The sequence below is a fragment of the Acinonyx jubatus genome, chromosome A2 (genome assembly GCF_027475565.1).
Source record: "Acinonyx jubatus isolate Ajub_Pintada_27869175 chromosome A2, VMU_Ajub_asm_v1.0, whole genome shotgun sequence".
In the NCBI taxonomy this organism is placed as follows: domain Eukaryota; kingdom Metazoa; phylum Chordata; class Mammalia; order Carnivora; family Felidae; genus Acinonyx; species Acinonyx jubatus.
Genome location: NC_069383.1, coordinates 90,617,921 through 90,640,147, shown reverse-complemented (window position 1 = coordinate 90,640,147; position 22,227 = coordinate 90,617,921). Strand labels below are relative to the sequence as shown.

At 40.0% G+C, this 22,227-nt stretch overlaps 1 protein-coding gene across 3 annotated transcripts in view; it reads right to left on the bottom strand.

Annotated features, from left to right (window-relative positions):
- SLC26A4 (solute carrier family 26 member 4) overlaps positions 1–22,227 on the bottom strand; it is a 52,255-nt gene that overhangs the window by 21,356 nt on the left and 8,672 nt on the right. For all 3 annotated transcript variants that reach the window (XM_027071670.2, XM_027071671.2, XM_027071672.2), the window contains exons 4-10: positions 19,444–19,554; positions 17,646–17,830; positions 16,459–16,623; positions 8,088–8,240; positions 7,295–7,377; positions 2,717–2,864; positions 1,661–1,774 (exon numbers count right to left, since the gene is read on the bottom strand). In XM_027071670.2, coding sequence (XP_026927471.1) covers positions 1,661–1,774; positions 2,717–2,864; positions 7,295–7,377; positions 8,088–8,240; positions 16,459–16,623; positions 17,646–17,830; positions 19,444–19,554 — 959 coding nt within the window. The remainder of the gene's footprint in view (positions 1–1,660; positions 1,775–2,716; positions 2,865–7,294; positions 7,378–8,087; positions 8,241–16,458; positions 16,624–17,645; positions 17,831–19,443; positions 19,555–22,227) is intronic.

The window sequence follows — 22,227 nt, the reverse complement described above, 5'->3', positions numbered from 1 at the left end:
CATCCTTCATTCCTAAATATAATACCTGCCAGTGTGTGACAGCAGGTGTCAGCTTACCAGAACACCATTACCCCCAGACCTCTGCCAAGGCATCACTTTACACGGGCATTCTTCCTGGGGCGGCTGGCCCGTGCCTCCTCGGAGGCTGGAGCGCAACAGCAGGAGAGTGGACCTCACCACTTGGGGACCTGCCCACACCCGCATGCTGCCACGGGAGTCTGTCAATGCCCCGGCTCAGGTGAAAGCCGCAGGGACCTGCGTGCTGACAGCCGCCTGAACACAGGGGCAGCTCTGGAGTCCCTTCCGGCCTCTTCCCCGGGGACCTCAGAGCACGGCTCTGCCTCTTGGCAAGGGCTGCGCTGTCTTACCTGCTCCCTCAGAGCGAGAAGTGTTCGCATCCCCAAGCCCCCGAAAAAGGAAATTCAATTATTAAAAGCAAAATTTTAGGGGCACCCGGGTGGCTAAGTCGGTTGAGCGTCCGACTTCGACTCAGGTTGACCTCACAGCTCATGAGTTCGAGCCCCACCTCCAGCTCACTACTGTCAGCACAGAGCCCACTTCAGATCCTCTCTTTGCCCTCCCCCACTTACACTCTCTCAAATATAAATAAACATTTTTTTTTTAAAAAAAGCAAAATTCTGAAAATTAAAATTAAATTTTGTTCCGCTGGAGCCAAGAAACTGGTAGAGGCTCATTCTTCCAAATCTGGCACAGAGATCCATTATAAATGGAAAGGGAGCATCATGTGTGCCTGGGGGGGGGGGGACAAAGCTCCCCCTGGGCCACCGCAGGGAGTCACTAGTTTTCTCAGCCCATCTCTTTTATAAAACCCTGTCTGAAGACCGTGTGTGTTAAGGGTACTGCCTTTGGATTTGTTGTTCTCCTTTATAGCCTCATTACACTTTTACTCTTAAATAATAGCTGTGTGTGGGGAGGGAAAAGCCCTCCAGGCATGGCAGAAACACCACCCCTGAGCCTGTCCCATGCCCCCATCCACCTATTTGGGCCTCTCTGACCCCATTTCCTGCTAGAAAAGAGAGCCTTTGAGAACGGCTCCTGAGCTTTCTGGCCTGTGGAAGGCAGGGTTATTCAGGGATTTGGGGTCACTTTGTGAAGGCGACAACTTAAACCCATGTTCCGAACTTCAGGAACACAAGTTGTACTCCAGAAGAAATGCCGAAATGTTACGACAACAATACTCTTGGCCAACAAACTTGTTCTGTGGGCCCAAAGGCCTCTGGAGGAAGTTCCTGATCCTTGTAAAGGAAATGTAGACAGACACTTTTGATTTTCCTGAAAATATAATACCTCCTAAGCCATGACGTGCTTTCACTAGGCCTTCTTTATCCCCAGATAACAAATAGATAAAAATCAGTATTTTTCATTACTGATTCCTTGTCAGTTGTTTTTGTCCCTGGACAAGCAGGTAAGTATAGCTCTCTGCCAGCTGAGCAGTGACACAAAGAGATTAATTTGAGAATTTGTGCTTTAGGGAACCATAAATGTGAAGAAGATTTGGGTGGGGCGCCGGATCAAGGAGGCGCAAACCTATGTATCCAAGGTAATCCCCTTGCTGACTTCTCCTGCCAGCCTTCCTGAGAGCCACTTCCCCGGCTCATCCCTTGCAGGAGACACAAGCCACCACGCCGCTGTTCCATACCTGTGTCTTTCCCCCTGTGCTCTCCTGGACGGCGGTGCGGGACAAGGCGGTGGTGGCCACAAAACAAGAGAAGAATCCCGAGAAGATGTTGCTGATCCCAAAGGCAATGAATTCCTAAGGCAGAGACCGGGTGGCAGTGATGCGAACACATACAATCTTTGCAAGACCCTCGCCAACCGTGTAAGGAAGAATAATAAGAAAGCCAACTCCCCAGACCACCCTGTCTGGTAGCCCCAATTTAATCTTTACCGTTAAAGGTGCTTGGAGGTCTTGAAAGGCATTCAGGACTTGGGGCTCCACAGAGTCTAAGAGAGGCCTCACGGCTCTCAATCATTTTTAAGGTTGCTAAGGAATAGTCACTGGTTAAAATGCTGACTTCCCTTCCCGGCGAGTGGTGTATCTGTAGCTCTCGCAGAAAGCATTGTTCTGTTCGCACATAAAGTGTTTCTTCTGTGGTTGGATGTTTGCTGGGAAGCATATTATGACTAGGATGGCCATGATTCTGCCTGACCACTAATCATTGAGCTGCTGTGACTGCTATGCTGTGTTTTCAAAAACAAACCACACTGACAGATTTGTGAGCAATCTAAAACTGGCTCATTTTGCAACGAACATAGCATATGCCTACAAAAAAGGTTTGTGTGTATTAATTGCAATGAGCCACCTCAATTTAAGGTGGTCACAACTCCCATCGATGGGGTTTGTTGCATTGTTTTGCCATACTATAGGTGCCATTAAATAAAATATACCAGGGGAGCCTGGACTGCATGAAGAAATCTTAGGCTGACCCAACACGTTAGCTTTGAATGTTATTTATGACCTGACTAAATTAACTCTTAAAGTTCGGGTTACTTCAACTTCTTAAAAAGGAAAGAGATACAACATGCCTGTTTCCAATTAATTTCGAATTCGCATGCTTAAGAGGGAAACCCTAGCTTCATAAGGGCTAGTGAGAGGGACCAATCCCTTCCTTAGCAGACAACAGAATCTACCCTGTTTATGCTTTTTTCTTGTCTTCAGCCCTACAAAAGTGATTCAGCACACGGGGGACCATACCTGGTTCCCATCGATGGTGTAATCATACTTGATGGCATATACTTTTCCTACAGACACTGCAATAGCATAGGCCACCACGGCGATGGAAAACGATGCAGCCAACATCTCGGAAAACAAGCTCACAGGTGGAAGTACAGGAGGCAAAAACCTAGAGAGTTTTTAAACGAAAACTGCAGTGAGCATTTGACCATAATTCTCTGTTCCTACCTCGCCAGATGCTATATCCACCCAACCCCCAAGTCAGACGCGAAAGGGCTGGATCCTAAGGGCAAAAAGCAGGAGACAAGTAAGTGTTGGCATTGCTTTTACAATTTTTAGTTAGAAGCTGGTGCTGTCTCACTGGCTGACTTCTCTGCCCCTCTTTGAGAGCTTACAAACGCTGCCTTATCCAGACCTCTGACATGAATAAGCCTGTCGTTATGGATCCTATAATATCACACAATCCCATGCCATGCCATTTCACACATTAGTGTTTCCCCTTACACACTTTTATCTTAAAGGTCTTTGAATTTAAAAGATAGTCTGGCCATAAAATAAGATTTTCCCCATACGAAGAGATGTCAGGTCTATTAAAGAGACAAACAATATAAGATGCTGAAAGAAAGACCTACGTAGAAAATCCATGTCTTGGGATGCCTGGGTGTCTCAGTCAGTTAAGTGTCCGACTCTTGATTTCGGCTCAGGGAATGATCCCAGGGTTATGGGATTGAGCCCCACATAGATAGGGCTCTGCACTGAGCATGAAGCCTGTTTAAGATTCTCTCCCTCCCTCCGTCCCTCTCTCTCTCTTCCTCTCTCTCTCTCTCCCTCTACCCTTCCCCCCTGCTCTCTTAAAAAAAAAAATTAAAGGGGCACTTGGGTAGCTCAGTCATTTGAGGATCCAACTTTGGCTCAGGTCATGATCTCACAGTTCATGGGTTCAAGCCCTACACCAGGCTCTGTGGTGACAGCTCAGAGCCTGGAGCTTGTTTCAGATTCTGTCTCCCTCTTTCTCTTTGCCCTTCCCTGTTCATGCTGTCTCTCTCTCTCTCAAAAATAAACATTAAAAATTTTTTTAATTTAAAAAATTAAAAAGAAAAAAAAGATTTTCCATATCTTAAGAGCTATGATATTTAAAATCTTCCTGAGTCCAGAAAAGATTAAATTTATGTAGTTATCAGAATGATCCATCATCACAATGACTAAGACTTCTCAATGACTGTGGGGTTGAATGACTACTGTTTGACAAACTAGAGCTATTCTACAAACCATGTAAAGAAATAAACTTAGGGGTGCCTGGCTGGCTCAATCCATAGAGCATGTGACTCTTAATCTTAGGATCATGAGTTCAAGCCCCATGTTGGGCATAAAAGCCTATTTGAAAAGAAGGAAGGCAGGAAGGCAGGAAGGAAGGAAGGAAAGAAAAAACAAAGAAAGAAAGCTATAAGTTTATAATGCTACAGTTGTCCCCAAATATGAATATTGGGAGAATGACTTTCATGTACCTATATCTTGATGACTATCCATAGAGTATATATCCAGAAGTCCCTAAGCCAAAAACCTTCAAAACAAACAAACAAACAAAACCCACTAAAACAATCTCCCTCACCTAGCTCACTTATGTCTGAGTTTCCTTTAAAAACATTTTTTTAATGTTTATTTATTTTTGAGAGAGAGACACACAGAGTGTGAGCAGGGGAGGGGCAGAGAGAGCGAGACACAGAATCCGAAGCAGGCACCAGGCTCTGAGTGGTCAGCACAGAGCCCAATGTGGCGCTCAAACCCATGAGCTGTGAGATCATGACCTGAGCCGAAGTTGGACACTTAACTGACTGAGCCACCCAGATGCCCCCTGAGTTTCCTTTAATAGGGAACTACATTTCCCCCCCTCTAATTAGAGGGAAGTGCTAAAACAGAAATAAGATTGTTATAGAAACCATAGAAATTTAGAGCTGCTAATATCCTAATATTATCCAAATTAATATCCTAATCTAATATCCTAGAAATTTTTGAATCTACTTCTCTCCTTTTGTTAAGGGAACTGAGGCTCAGAAAAGTGAAATGACTTGCTCAAGGTCATTTAGAAGGGTCCAGGTAATGTTGATTTCCTTTGTACCAAGATCTGTCTGGTTCTCTGCCTCTGTAGGCTTTTTTTCTCCCTACAGGCGAGGTCACTTCCAGACTCCTTTCCTCCCACATCCCATCCTGACCCACATGTAGGCTTGGGAATGGATACTATATGTAGAAATATGGGATGTTTGAAACCCTGATCCAGCCCTTGAGTGACCTGGCATCACACCTCCACTTGTCTAGACATAAGCTTGGACCTTACTTTTTAAAACCAGGCTTCTGACTCGTTCCTGAGACCCAACCAACCCTCCTTCAGGTAATTAGGTCTGTTGGGATAACTTTCCAGTCCTGCAAAGAGTTCCGTTTTGATTGCAACCTGATGCCCACTGCCTGCCTGGCTGCCTACTTCTCCAATTCCAGAGCCTTCTACCAGGTTCTTGATTCCCCAAGGTCACAATGTTCAGGGACTTGAAATCAAAGAACCCGAATGCTGGCTCCATCACTCTGTAAGTAACTCTCTGACTTTGGGCATATTATTTAAACTTACAAAGTCCCAGTTTCTTTAGCTATCAAATGGGAACTATATACTCTTCTCATAAGGTTATTGGAAGGAGTAAAGGAAGTATGGTATGTGTAAGTAATTAGTACCTACGCACATAGTGGGTACTCAGTAAATGTGGGGAGACCCTAAATCTGCCATGCACCTGCCATGCTTTTGTAGTGCCTTGCAGGATCTTAGCAGTGGCAATTTTCTGCCCCAAGTCACTCACTTGGGGCCCTGGCTGGACATCTTCTACTGACCTCTTGAGTAGTCTTTCCCCTAGCTCCTGCCCCCTTCAGTGGCCCTGTTGGGCTGCAGCAAACTACACCAGGTGGTCTGTCAGAGGAGTCAACATGACTCAACCCAAGGGTCAAGGGGGCTAGAGAGATCCACTTCAGGAGGACAGCAGTCAGGAAAGCCCTGGACAGGGCCAGAAAGGAGGACTGAGGGCAGCAAAAATGAGTTCCTCAAACCTATTCATGGAACATGCATTTATGGCACAGGGCATTTGCTGTGGACCGCCTCTAAGTGTTACATCTTAGGAAGCCTGACAAAAAGGATCCATAAAATATATGTCTTATGTAGTTGTTTTATAAACCACTCAAATCATGAAAATACTGTAAGACCGCAAATAACTACATTACATCTTTTATCACAAAATGTCTTCCAGCATCAGGATTCATTACCAAAACATTGGTCATAAAAATCACTTGATGAAACACCTTTGGAAAGTAATTTTTTTTTTTAAAAAAATGGGTGATGGAGAGCACCTGGGTGGCTCAGTCGATTAAGCGTCCAACTCTTTTTTTTTTAATTTTTTTTTAACGTTTTTATTTATTTTTGAGACAGAGAAAGACAGAGCATGAATGGGGGAGGGTCGGAGAGAGAGGGAGACACAGAATGTGAAACGGGCTCCAGGCTCTGAGCTGTCAGCACAGAGCCCCACGTTGGGCTCGAACTCACGGACCGCGAGATCAGGACCTGAGCCAAAGTCGGATGCTTAACCAACTGAGCCACCCAGGAGCCCCAAGTGTCCAACTCTTGATTTCGGCTCAGGTCCTGATCTCGAGGTTTGTGAGTTCGAGCCCCACGGATCCTCTGTCCCCCCCCTTCTCTGCCCCTCCCCCACTTGTTCTCATTCTCTCTCTCTCTCGCTCACTCTTTCTCTCTCTCAAAATAAATAATAAGAAAAGGAAACTAGTACTTGTTGCCTATCTAACAGTAAGACTGGTCATAATTGCTAGAAGTTAGTGTTCCAATCTAATAAACCTTTGGGCCTCCTTTTTAATGCCATATGATAAAATTACAGGAAAGTGTACTGGGCCATTTAGTGCATCTTCTGAGAGATCTTGTTGGCATAGCAGAATAAGTTCAAGTTAAGAATTCAGCAGTGGTCATTGTCCTTTTTTTATAGGAGCCCCCGCCCCCTGCCCTCTGTCACCTATCTAGACGGTGACAGAAGTGGACAAAAGAACTCTGCTCTTTACTCTTCTAACTCACCAAACTACCAAACATATATAAACCTTCCCTTGAAGATAATGAGTTTTATTCATGGGAGCAAGTGACATAATTATTATTTAAGATTGATTAAACTAAATGGTAGAGAAGTTAAGCCAGATGTCCCTTATTCCTTAAACAGATTGTTCTCAGTGTAATAAATGTTACTAACCATGATTCTATTTATATCATATTGCAATTCTACATATGAGCTTAAATCAGGAGTCTGGTGGTAACTGTACAAGTCCTGCCATATTTTAAGAAAATGAAGAAAAGGACAGAGGGTATGGGAGCTGCTTTGAAACAAATGGCTTAAACTTTATCGACACACACACTGACAGTTTGCACAACTGGGTGTTTCTTTAAGATCACACACAAAGAAGACTATTGAGGGACCACCAATGAAATGAGGCTTATAATAAAAGGTTTCCTTTAAATAGAAAATTCTGACTTAATATATTAGTATTGCCTAAGAGGAAGTCCGCACTCACCCCCGTGGGATGGATTTAACAATGCCAGCATTGTAATTTTTTTCCAGGTTGGCTCCATATGAAATGGCTGTAGCAATTATTGTCTGAAAATAAAACAAAAGAGGTTAAAAAAAAACCTCCATGTTTTAACAACTCCTTTTTTATTTTTATTTTTTGTCTCCTCATTGGGAAGTCTTCCCTGTTGGCTTCTTTCTTTCTTTCCTTCTTTCCTTCTTTCTTTTTTTCTTTTCTTTCTTTCTTTCTTTCTTTCTTTCTTTCTTTCTTTCTTTCTTTCTTTCTTTCTTTCTTTTATCCAAGTATAATTAACATATGGTGTTATATTAGTTTCAGGTGTACATTATCATGGTTCAACTTTTCTATACTTTACATCGTGCTGGTCAAGATAAGAGTGCTCTTATTTTCCCCTTTATCGATTTTACCCGTTCCCCCCCCCCCCACCTCCCTTCTGGCAACCACCAGTTTGTTCTCTGTATTTAAGATTCCAGGGTTTTTTTTTTTGTTTGTATTTTTCTTTGTTTGTTCATTTGTTTTGTTTCTTAAATTCCACATAGTATTTGTCTTTCTCTGACTGACTTATTTCACTTAGCTTATACTCTCTAGCTCCATCCATGTTGTTGCAAATGGCAGGATCTCATTCTTTTTTATGGCTCAGTAATATTCCATTGTCATATATACATATATTACTTGATATGTAGATATATAGATATACATACTACAATATCATATATATATTACAACTTCTTTCTCGTCAAACCAATTAATGCTGAATTTTCTAATTACATGTTTTACTTACCACAATTACTTCTATAGGAATAGGGACTGGAATTTTGTGCTTAAATCGATCATTTACTTCCTTAACTGCCATACAGATGATAATGGTGAGTAATCCAGCAATAAAATCAGCAAGATTGGTGTGGCCAATATTTTGAAACATCTCAATCAGAGTCTGTAAAAAGAAAATAATTTTATATTCTTCCCATGTGAAAAATCATATCATCATCAAAAGCACTTAAGAATTTCACATAAAATCATAAAAATGTGTTGGCTAACACAGAGACCATTAAAAACAGCCAGTATTTGATATATATGTACCAAGTTATTAGTGATGGTTAATTGGGGTGGGAAAACCATGGGTGATGTCTACCTTTTAATTTTTATCTGCATTTTTTACAATAAAATGAGATGTTTTAAAAGAAAAAAATCATTATATGTTGAATTTTATTTGCATAAAAGTTTTAATGTTTATTGACTTATTTTGAGAGAGAAAGAGACAGAGAGAGACAATCCCAAACAGGCTCCATGCAGGGCCCGAACTTACAAACTGTGAGATCATGACCTGAGCCAAAATCCAGAGTCAGACGCTTAACCGACTGAGCCACCCAGGTGCCCCACTTGCAGAAAAGTTTTTAAAGTTTATATCTTAAAGTGGTTTTACAGGGGCTATTAAGTGACCTAATTTCACAATGTTGATGTGGTATTATTGAGACTAAAAACTGATAAACCCAAAAGTCCCAATTAGCCAGTATTTTAGCTAAAACTCTTCCCAAACCTGAATTATATGGGTGGTAATAAAAATACCTGAATACTTCATATGTAGATACATAGGGATTGATCCATTCTTCATGGCAGAGAAAAGCTACTGAATTGATATATAGTTCAAATATAATTTTTTTGGAAATTAATTTGGTACTTAGTTGAAACTTGAACTGAAATGACTTTAAAAACACAACTCTTTCCAAGTGCACAGATAAGCCACCTCAAGAAAAAGCTAGTTAACTCCAAGAAAAAGCTAGTTTTGTTTTGTAAATAGGAGGTTTCTGGGAATCAAGGAAGATTAGCAAGGGAGAATCCCAGGGAAGAACACTAATACCTTTGTTCCGGCAGCTTGAGTTTTAGAGAAGGCATGACTTAGGAAGGTATTCTTTAATTCTTTGAGACAAATAATCTCTCAGTGAAGGTTACTTTTTTCGAATGGTCCTTTTATAGGTATATTTTATATGAAAATAAAGGAATGGAGCATCTGATCATTTATAACGTATTTGTTACTTAATTTTATAGGTAAGCTATATTTAAAATAATTATACTGGGGCGCCTGGGTGGCACAGTCGGTTAAGCGTCCGACTTCAACCAGGTCAAGATCTCGCGGTCAGTGAGTTAGAGCCCCGCGTCAGGCTCTGGGCTGATGGCTCAGAGCCTGGAGCATGTTTCCGATTCTGTGTCTCCCTCTCTCTCTGCCCCTCCCCCGTTCATGCTTTGTCTCTCTCTGTCCCAAAAATAAATTAAAAAGTTGAAAAAAATTTTTTAAATAATTATAATGACAATCCAGTAACAATTATGTATAATAAACATTAAGTGATCTAACAGTCATTTTGCTAGCAACTCCAACTCTCTGGAGAACATTCAAGAGTAAGGAAATGAGGGGAGACGCTTTCATGCCAGCAAAATACGTCCACCAAGTCCTTGAACTAGAGTTCAAGCAGGAAGCCCCTTGGACTTTCACTCAGAGTATTTTTGCTCTTGCTTTAAACCCAATACCAACAAATTTACGTTGCCTTCCAGAGTCAGTGAAAGTTGCTAGAGGCAGATACACTGATAGCAAACGATGAAGTCAGTGATAGCCCGGTGAAAAAGAGAAAATGGAGGAGTACCACAAGCAGACACAATAACTCAGGAATTTAGGGCATCTGTCCTAGGAGCTAACAGTCTTACATGCCTCAGAGTCATGATGGTATTGCGTCTGGCCCTTCACATCATCAACTTTCTTTCTTTCGTCTTCTTTTTTTATTCTCAAGTTAGCTAACATACAGTGTAGTCTTGGCTTCAGGAGTAGAACCCAGTGATTCATCACTGACGTATAACACCCAGTGCTCATCCCAACAAGTGCCCTCCTGAATGCCCATCACCCATTCAGCCCATCCCCTCCACCTATCTCCCCTCCAGCAACCCTCTGTTTGTTCTCTGTATTTACGAGTCTCCTATGGTTTGCCTCTTTCTCTGTTTATATCTTATTTTTCCTTCACTTCCCCTATGATCACCTGTTAAGTTTCTCAAATTCCACATCATCAATTTTCTGATGACAAGTCTCATTAATTCACAAGCTAGATACAATATTTCACTTAACTGTCTACACAATAAAGGTTTACTTTCAACTCAAGAGGGGAAAATTCAAACTTAAAAACAATCAGATAACTACCCCAGTCATAGAAACATTTTCACCTTACAAAAATTATCACTCTTGGATTCCCATTTAATCTATGAGAGTCACTTAGATCTTTGAATAAAAAGCACTTCTAGCATATTAAAAATGTAATATGAGTCACAAAAAACAAAATCAGTTTATATTATACAATTGCGTTAAACAAGCATATAAACATATGAGTTGCATATATATGAGTTATTTCTTCCAAAAAATTCTTCAATAAAAAGTTTAGTCTACATGGAAATAAAACTCACCCAATTAAACTGAAGTAGTCAGATTGTATTCAAAGACAATAGAAACGAGACTCTAAGAAAGTACTAAAAACTAATTCTAATTTAGATTACTATGGAAATACTTATTAAATTTGTTTAAAAGGTGGATACACATATAAATCCATCTTTCAACCTAATATTCTGAATAGTTCAAATCATAATAATAATCATTTCCATGATGGAAAATATTATACTATTTTCCTACCATGCTCAGAGAATTTTAGGACCATTTCACTTAGATAATTTCTTCCTTCTTTGCCTAGCATTACCTTGGGGTATGAAGCCAGAAGAAAAAAATATATACCTGATATTACATATGAAGAAGTTTGTCAGTTAACTTTTGGTGCCAAATTTGTTTTTAATTCATCTTTATAAATATAACAAACCCATCATAATCACCCCCTTGTAGTCAGGTATTTCCTCCTACCAGAAACAACTTTTGCTCATATGTAGATCAACCCTTAGAGCTTCAAGTGTTCTTTCCTTATTATAATGGCTTGATTTTTATAAAACGGAACAGATTCAGAATAGTGAATCTGCTCAAGCTTAATGGTGGCTTTCAACACCCTCATCATCTGGGCAGAACTTTTCAGTGTGGTCTTTCTCCTCATTAGAGGAATAAAGGAGGAGGTAGGCATCACGTTAGTAAGCAAGCAGAAACTCTTCCTTTGTCTATTGAGACAAGCCATTCAAAGTGAATGGTAGGAAAACATACTCTTTTTTTTTTATATAGAGTTGTTCAAAGTTTATTTATTTTGAGAGAGAAAGAGAGAGAGAGAGAATGTATGCAAGCAGGGGAGGGGCAGAAAGAGAGGGAGAAAGAGAATCCTAAGCAGGCTCTGTGCAGGCTCCATGCTGTTAGTGCAGAGCCTGAGGCAGGGCTCCATCCCATGAACTGTGAGATCCTGACCTAAGCTGAAATCAAGATTCAGCTGCTCAACTGACTGAGCCACCCAGGAGCCCCAATATACTCACTCTTAAATGTGCTATGTGATTTGCTTACACAATTGAGTAGCTACATAGTGGGATGAGAAGTATTATTAATTCTGAATTCCACTAGCATCCTTTCATTCCCCCTTCTGCATCCTATATTCAGTGTCTCTGGCATTTGCTAATTAAAGTTTTAGTTTTTCATACTGTCCCAATATTTCCTCCTCCAATTCTTTGAATTAATCACCTTATTTCTTGGGAGGAGTTGGGGAAGGGAAACAGTCCAAAGTACAACCTTATAACAAAAGGGATGTTAAGTTACTACATGCCAAGGAAATTATCTTACAACAATCTTCCAAATTTTCCTGGACGGAATCCATGACTACTCTGCATTTGTTGAAGGGTTCTTTCACAAATGATTGCTGCCAGTAATGTCATAAGTGAAATTGTCTGTTCAGGTACTGAGTGGTTCATTCAACTCTTATGCAACCCTTTCCAAATCTGCTGATCCTTTCTTTTCAGAAGAGCAAGCTTAGAGACATGATCACACAGGGAAGATTGAGATATATTCATCCAACCTGAGTGGCCTGGAGGAATTCTCTCAAAATTCTATGATATACTCTAACCTGAGACTTCAAGAATAATGTTCAACAGAACATAAGTCACATAATAATCATGTCTGGTTTAAAACAATTTTTGACCTTATTCTAGTATGTCTTGGTACTTTTGTCCATGTCTCAAAGTGGGGTCATTTGCAACAAGCTTCATCTTAAACGTAGTCCTAGGAAAGACACAAAGAAATGGAAAGACATACCATGTTTGTGGGTTGGAAGAACGAATACTGTTAAAATGTCTGTACTACCCAAAGCCATATATATACATTTAATGCAATCCCTAACAAAATACCAACAGTATTTTTCACAGAACTGGAACAAAACAATCCTAAAATTTGTATGGAACCACAAAAGACGCTGAATAGCCAAGGCAATCTTGAAAAAGGAAGAAAAAACAATAGGTATCACAATACCGGGGCTTTATACTACAAAACTATAGTAATCAAAACAACATGGTACTGGGGCACCTGGGTGGCTCAGTGAAGCGTCTGACTTTTGATCTCAGCTCAGGTCTTGATCTCAGGGTCGTGGGTTCAAGTACCAGCATGGTACTGGAATAAAAACAGACACATAGAGCAGTGGAACAGAATAGAAAACCCAGAAATAAACCCACAATTAAACGATCAATTAATCTTTGTCTAAGTAGAAAGGAATCTACAATGAGAAAAACAGTCTCTTCAACAAATGGTGTTTGGAAAACTGGACAGCAACGTGCAAAAAATGAAACTGGGCCTCTTTCTTATACCATATACAAAAATAAATTCAAAATGGATGAAAGACCTAAATGGGAGACTTGAAACCATAAAAGTACTAGAAGAGAACCCAGGCAGTAATTTCTGACATCAGCCATAGCCACATTTTTCTAAATGTCTCCTGAGGTGAGGGAAATAAAAGCAAAAATAAAGTATTGGGACTACAAAAAAAAAAAAAAAAAGTTTCTGCACAGCAAATGAAACAATCAACAGAAATGAAAGACAACCTACTAAATGAGAAGATATTTGCAAATGACATATCCAATAAAGCATTAGTACCCAAAATACATAAATTTAAAATATGGGAAGAATTTAAAAATTTAATTTAAAAATGGGCAGCAGACATGAACAGACAGATATTTCTCCAAAGAAGATACATGATAAGATGCTCAATATCACTCATCATCAGGGAAATGCAAATCAAAACCACAGTGAGATATCACGTCACACCTGTTAGAATGACTAAGATCAAAGAAACAACAAATGTTGGCAAGGATGTGGAGAAAAAGGAACTCTCATGCAATGTTGGTTGTAATGCAAACTGGTGCAGCCACTGTGGAAAACAATATGGAGTTTCCCCTGAAAGTTAAAAATAGTATTACCCTATGATACAGTAATCACACTACTGGGTATTTACCCAAAAACCCCCACAAAAACACTAATTCAAAGGGATACATGCACCCCTGTGTTTATAGTGGCATTATTTACAATAGCCAAATTATGGAAGCAGCCCAAGTGTCCATGGACTGATGAATGGATAAAGAAGAGATGGTATATATACATACAACGGAATGTTACTCAGCCATAAAAAAGAATGAAATCTTGCCATTTGCAATGATATGAATGGAGCTAGAGAGAATAATGCTGAGCAAAATATGTTAAAGACAAATACCATGATTTCCCTCATATGTGGAATTTAAGAAACAAAACAGATGAGCAAAGGTCAAAAAAGAGAGAGACAAACCAAGAAACACATTCTTAACTGTACAGAACAAACTTACGGTTACAAGAGGGGATGCGGGTGGGGGAATGGGTAAAATAGGAGCTGGGGATTAAGGAGTGTACTTGTCATGATGAGCACGGGGTGATGTATAGAATTATTGAATCACTACATTGTACACCTGAAACTAATATAACACTGTGTGTTAACTACACTGGAATTAAAATAAAAACTTAAAAAATAAAACGTAAAACATAGTCCTAGAAGACAGGAAGAACTATTTCCTTCTCCTGTTGGTGAGGTCCCCCAGTGGCCAGGGAACCAGGTTAACCGTAGGCCTGAGTCTCCTGTGATCTGTGTGGAGGCAGCCCAAGCAATGTTCACGAAGAGGTGAGTACACTCAGTAAGGGGTCTCTTGGTGGATTCAGGGGTCAGTGGATTCATATAGGGAGAAACTAGTTCCTAGCACATAGGAGGTGGTCAATAAATATTTATTGAATAGATGAACTGTATGAATGACAATGAAGGAATAAATGAATGAACAGCAGGCAGGAAACGTGGGAACACAAGGAAAAGCAAGATGTGCCAGGGACTGCAAATGCAAAGGAGCCTGTCAGAGAAAGGGACTCAGAAGCTTTCAAATGAACCAAGGACGTGGTTGCAAAAAAAGCAACAATGACAAAAATAATCCTGTGTGACAAAAAACAGCCTGTGTTAACAGTCTGGGTCCTTGAGAAGCGAACACTAAGCTCCAGGAGGTCTAATCACCATAAAAATAATGATAACAGTAATAGCAACAACAATAATGGTAATAATAACAATAATAATAATAATAATAATTTACTGAACTCTTCCTAAGAGCCAGGTATTGTGCTAAGTGCTTTACACAGATTTTCCTTTATTCCTCACAATGCTAAGAGGCAGCTACTATTATTATTCCCATTTTACAACTGAGGACACTGAGGTGTATAGGATGTTAAATTTAACATGCCCCAAATCACGTGGGTAGTAAGTAGGCAGTGGAACCAAGATTCCAGCTCAAGTCTACTGAAGTTCAAAGTCCCTGATTTTTTTTTAAATTTGTTTAATGTTTATTTATTTTTGAAAGAGAGAGAAAGAGAGTGAGCATGGGAGGGGTAGAGAGAGAGGGAGACACAGAATCTGAAGCAGGCTCTGGGCTCTGAGCTGTCAGCACAGAGCCCGACACGGGGCTTGAGCTCAAGAGCTGTGAGATCATGACCTGAGCCGAAGTCAGCCGCCCAACCGACTGAGCCACCCAGGCACCCCCAATAGTCCCTGATTAATCACTGGGTTATACTATCTCCTCTACCTACTCCCACTGCTTAGCACAGTACCCGGCTTATAATAGGCACTTGGCAGTATTGGTTGAATGTATAGAGAACGTGGGATTATGACACTGTTGTGAAATTGAGCAAGTTCCTGACCACATCACTAATTTTTTGCATATGAACACATGGCCTTACATTGTTTTAGAAGCTAATACGTGGGTCAGTAAAGGACTGAAACCCCATTCTCAAGGCTAGCACATTTATTTGGCATAGTATCATCCTCCCCAAGCTAGAATGACATCATGTTACTATCATTATTTTTTCAAGCATCAATAGCATGCTTTATATAGAACACAGATTTAGATCCAAGAACTTTTTCAAATCTAATTAGTGTGATCTACATCCTTCTTTTGCATCTCTTTTGCATGTTGATCACCTCCGATTCTGATGTTCCTTTTCATCTATAATTGCTGAGACATTTACATTATGCATTTTATGGACTCTCACAGTTAAAAAGGGCTTTAGAGCTACAGCTCCAGTCATTTCGTTTTACAAATAAAAAAAGAAGCCTTGAAATGTGAAATAATAATTTCAACCTAACTACTTTTTTTGAGTACTTGTTAATGCTTCAGCCTCTGGGCAAAGTGCTTCTCTTACACCCTTATTTAACTTAATTATGAATACAGATATTGTTACTAATTCTATTTGGCAGAGAAGGAAACTGAGGTATGGTGATTTGCTCATATAACTAATATATACAAGAGTCAGGATATTAATCCAGGATCCAGCTCTAAACCTGAGCTTTCAGCCACTATCCCCCATGATGTGTCTACGGCCACTCAACTTATCAGAGGCCACTTGGAAACTGGAACTCAAGTCTGTGGCATCCCACACCAGACTTCACTTCACTATACCACTTTGTTTTCCTTCATATTTTTAAGTGCAGTGACACTTGTGGAACCATTTTGACCAGTTGAGAATGATGCTTTGTAAAATCTGCCGTCTTCAATGTTACTCCTGATTCTATTGCTTTCTTTCAGAGAAGAATGTTTTCAATGGCTTCCCAAAGTATGGCATGGAGAAACATATGCTCTCCAGACTCAGGGTACAGAGGAAAAGAACAGATTTTTCTCCGTGAGCCATCTCCGGAGTAAAAAGCCACACTTACATAGATAATGGAGAGAACGCCATCATAGTTTTTGGTCGAAACGTTGAGAACGATCTTCAGCTGTGAGACGAGCACTTGGAAGGCAGCAGCTGTTGTGAATCCGCCAACCAAAGGATCTGCCAAGTACCTCACTATGAATCCGATCTGCAAAGCTCCAAATATCAACTAGTATGAGAAGGAAAGAAGTTAAAGTTTGCCTGGAAGAAGGACCAATTCTCTTGAACTATTAACAAATTAAATCCAACACCATTTGGGGTGTCTGGGTGGCTCAGTTCGTTGAGCATCCCACGTCCACTTAGGTCATGATCTCACGGTCGTGAGTTCGAGCCCCACGTTAGGCTCTGAGCTGACATCCCAGAGCCTGGAGCCTGCTTCCAATTCTGTGTGTCTCTCTCTGCCCCTCCCCACTCATGCTCTGTTTCTCTCACACAAATAAATAAACATTAAACAAAAATAAAAATAAACTTAACACCAGTTAAAACTCTGGTAACCTGCTGATAACACACAAATACTTGTAGGAAGCAAATCTGGATTTCCCAATGCCCCTCCTCCACCCTAAAATTTGAAAACTGTGGTAACATGAACCTTGAAGTGTTTCTGGATATGTAATGTGTAAAAGCAAAAATCATGGGACTTATTCCTCTGACTTTCAGATCCCAGGGCTCTGCTCACTGGGACACTTTTTGCTCCTTTGTGCATTCTGTATTCTTCCCTTCCCTCATTCTCATTATAATCACACATGAGGCACCTGGGTGGTTCAGGCAGTTGAGCTTCTGACTTGGGCTCAGGTCATGATCTCGTGGTTCGTGAGCTTGAGCACCGTGTCGGGCTCTGTGCTGACAGCTCAGAACCCGCTTTGGATTCTCTGTCCCCCTCTCTTTGCCTCTCTCTCTCTCTCTCAAAAATAAATATTAAAAAAAAATTTTTAATTAAAAAAAAATAATCACACATGTTCTGATTTTTTTTTCTGTCTCTAACTGTGATAATACCTGAGCCCTAATCAGGGGGTCTTGCTGACTATTTCAGCATCTGACCTAAAACAGTAGAAGTTAAAAAATAACTTTGGGGGGGGGTCCAATAAATCGCTCTGTTGTGCTTTTAAATGAATCTTTAAGTCCACATGCTTTACACTCAGTTATTTCAAATAAAAATCATGCCAATTTACATTTTACTTGTCATCCCATTACCTGTATGATGCCAACCAGAAGAGTAAGGGTGCTTGCAATCAATACTCTTGTTGCGTCTCTAGCCTCAGAGTCTATCACGGTGGCATTGAGTGCAGTGCCATTACTGCTGGATATGCGAAAGTGTTCGTCGGGGGCCATGCTCAGAACAACAGATCCCACCATTAAACTGACCACAGGGAAAGGCCCTGGGGAAGAAAGGCTCTATCAGTTAGTAATTATTCATCATACATGTTTAGGTTCAACAACATGTCTACATAGGATTAGAAAGATGTGTGAAATTATTAGCTGTGGTTGGGAAAATATTGCTTCTTCACGAAAGAAGCCCCCAAAACACATGCTTCAAGGCATTCGTGACCCAGAAATGAGCAAGAGAGACATGTAGATAGGCAATTGTAAAATAGCATTTCGGATGCTTTGTGAATACTCAGGGGGGTTGTCTAACCAGTCTTTGTGTGGTCTTCGTGTGAACTGGGGTAGGGGTAGGGGAGTTTCCTGGCAGAGGTGGCCAACAAGCTGGATCCTTATTTGTTTCATCTTACTTATTCCATATAAGCTCATTCCCTAGAGCATCCGGTGTCCTGATCCCTGTGGAGCTGAGTACCTTGATCCATATCACAGGGTCCCAATTAGGGTAAAGAAACAGCAAAGAGAGTACACTGTTTCTCTTTTTCTCTTTTCAAAACAAATTATTTTTTCATATCAAATGCCAGTCTAGAAGATTCTATGTTTTAAAAGTATTCCTTTTCTCCCATTCACTTCTGATGTTTTTATCCATGATGATGATCCTATCCTTTCATCATGGAAGGCTTTAACAGTTGGGAGGGCTCAGTATCAAAATCCAGTAACCTGGAGTGTCTAAATGGATAGAATACCAAAGAGAAAAAAACCAGCTTCTATGTTCCTCACACTGTCAAGCATTTGATACTGATAGATTCTCCCAGGTGAGGAAGTGTTCTCAATCAATAACCTCTTCCTGATCTCCTTCCGTAGACAAGGCAATATGCTAGACACTGGGGACAATACAACTAAGGACAAGGATATGGGTTGGAGATACAGTAGATGGTTGTATGTGTTTCAAGAGGACTGTCCAGGTAGACATGTCTAGCCAGCAGATGGATGTAGGCGCAAAATTATCTCAAGTATAAATGTCAAAGTCACAAAATAGCATTAAAACATTCATTTACTAGAACATTCTAGCAAAAGAGAATTCAAATTTTAGGAACAGCAGAAAATAAGCCTATTTTGAGCCATACCAAGAAGGAAAGCCAAGCTTAGTTTCTAAATAGTTTTGGCACAACTTTGCTGGTCTTTCAGTATTAGTGACTTAAACTGAGTATAGTTTTTAATGAAATGATGAATATGGATTTGATGAACATTATTTAGTAAATGATAAGTTAGTCTAGTAAAACAGGAGGTTTGAAGACCTCTTGAAGATATTTTTTCCTTGTCATTTTCTATTTTGGAAGAGAACACTTTTTAAATATGGAGTCAAATTTATTACATTAAGAAAATGAAAATATGCTAGAATTTGAAGGTAGGCTGCCATTTTGACCAATCTCTCAATTTTCTCCTCTTTATAAAAAAAAAAAAAAAAGTTAAGTATAAACTTAATACTGAAGAGATGGTACTTTGAAAGCTAAGAACCACTGCGTCATTGAATAGGAAAAGCAGGCAAAGCACTGAAGGCCTATTTTCCCAGAAAACATTATTAACAAAGATATGGAAGCATAATACACATACTAGAGCCGAAACACGTTAAATGTGAATAAATATAATTGTAGTATATGCTTATAATTACCAACTGAGATGTGTCTTGATGTTCCAAAGATAAAATATGTTAGGATAGGGAAAAAAGCAGAGTAGAGACCATATCCGACAGGAACGGCAGCCAGGAGAGCATACGCCATGCCTGAAAGTACATCCAAAATGATTAAATTCACCAACAAAAGTTATGGTATTATTTCTACTGTCAAAGAAAGACCTTTTCAAAGATAGCCCCACTTTGCAGCTTGCCCAGAGTGGTCTCCTTATGTTGCCTACAGTCTGAGGCTATGCAAGGATGCAGAACATGGTCTAAATCAGCTGAAATGATGATAGTGTCCACACATTGCCTGTGTAAATAAATTGAATTGACAGGTAATCCAAATTACCCAGTGATCAGACAAGTGGAAAAAAGAAGTCAAAGCAGTTGGTTAACATTGTTATCAATTCAGTCAGGGAAATACAAATCAAAACCACACTGAGATACCACCTCATGCTAGTCAGGGTGGCTACAATGAACAAATCGGGAAACAACAGATGTTGGTGAGGATGCGGAGAAAGGGGAACCCTTTAGCGCTGTTGGTCCCCTTTTGCGCAGCTGGTGGGAATGCAAACCGGTGCAGGCCCTCTGGAAAACAGTATGGAGGTTCCTCAAAATATTAAAAATAGAACTACCCAACGGTCCAGCAATTGCACTACTAGGTGTTTATCCAAAAGACACAAAAGTGCTGATTCAAAGGGGCACATGCACCCCAATGTTTATATCAGCACTATCAACAAGAGCCAACTTATAGAAAGAGCCCAAAGGTCCCTTGACTGATGAATGGATAAAGAAGATGTGGTGTGTGTATATATATATATACAGAGAGAGAGAGAGGGAGAGAGAGAGAGAGAGAGAGTATTACTTGGCAATCAAAAAGAATGAAATCTTACCATTTGCAACAGCATGGAGGGAACTAGAATGTATTAGGCTAAGCGAAATAAGTCAGTCAGAGAAAGACAAATATCATATGATTTTACTCATATGTGTAATTTAAGACACAAAACAGATGAACATTGGGGAAGGGAAGGAAAAATAAGATAAAAACAGAGAGGGAAACAAGCCATAAGAGACTCTTTAATTTAGAGAACAAACAGAGGGTTGCCGGAGGGTTGTTGGGCGGGGGGAAGGGCTAAATGGGTGATGGGCCTTAATAAGGGCATTTGTTGGGATGAGCCCTGGGTATTGTATGTAAGTGATGAATCAGTGAATTCTACTCCTGAGACATTATTACACTATATGTTAACTAACTTGGATTTAACTAAAATAAAAAAAAATTTGTAATTTCATCAATTCGGTCCAAAGGCTCAGACCAGTTTTGCACATAGATATTTTGTGTGAATGCATGTTTCTCTGTGTTCAGAGGGACATAAGCATTGTTGCACTGCCCTTTCCACCTTTCTTGTTAACAGAAGTTAGGTCCAAACAAAGAAAAATATGGCAATTATACACAGCAGCAGGCAAGAAAACTCTGCGAGGTTTCCTCCGCTAAGCTGTCTGTCCCAGGAAGCCTCTGGGCCCATGTATTGCAGTATGGAGAAATCTCAACTTCTCTGTGTACATGGGAATTGGAAGACTATGATGATGAGTTCTTTTCCCTGGTTAAGTACTTCTTAGGTAGTCAGCACGTCTTACTTAAATTACTTTCTCACATTTCACTCACTTACAGTGAGAGAAAATCAAGCCCTTTGATCACTGGGCCCTTAACAAAGGATTACATTTAGAGCAGTTAAAAAAACAAAAGGCGAAAACAACCTAAATATCCTGGCTCACAACTGCCCCACGTTAGCTACTGAATGAATGTCTCAAAATGGAAAAGTTAACTAAATTATACTTTGCATACTATAATTCTATCACATGAAATTGATGTGATATGTAGAAATACATTTCCTAACATGGAGATATGTAAAGAACAAAGAAAAAGCGAAGAAAAAGCAGGATTCAAAATCGTGGTAAGCATGCCTGCTCCCCCTTTTATAAAAGTAAACATGCATGTTGCATGCACAAAAAAATTCTCAAAAGATTTTAAATAATATACTAAGTCATTTCGATATTCAAAGACTATATAATATAATAAATACCCATGTATTCACCATCTGGCTTAAGAAATAAATTGCCAGTGGGGCACCTGGCTGGCTTAGCTGGTACAGGGAATGACTCTTGATCTCAGGGTTGCGGGTTTGAGCCCCACATTGGGTGCAGAGATTACTTAAAATCTTGAGAGAAAGAAAGAAAGAAAGAAAGAAAGAAAGAAAGAAAGAAAGAAAGAAAGAAAGAAAGAAAGGAAGGAAGGGAGGAAGAAAGAAAAAGAAAGAAAAGAAGGAAGGAAGGAAGGAAGGAAGGAAGGAAGGAAGGAAGGAAGGAAGGAAGGAAGGAAGGAAGGAAGGAAAGGAGAAATCGCCAGTAAAGTTACAACTCTATATACTTTTCCTCCATCACATCCTCCTTCCTCCTTCTATCTCTTGAAGGCAACCACTATCCAAAATGTAGTGCTTATCATTCTGGCATTTCTTTATTCTTTTACATAGATATGCATTAGTGTGTCTAGTAGGACATTTACTAAAATATTAATGGGTTTTCTACATGGTAGGATCAAAGGAGACTTATAGTTTGTGGAAGAGGTATTTTTTTCATGTTCTTTATATGTATTTTCTAGTTTCCTACAATAAACATTCACGCATTCATTCAACAACAATTGATTATGTACCTACCATGTGCCAGCACTATTCTAGGTCTGGGAGTGGACAAAAGAAAGTATCTGCCCTTACAGAATTTGCATTC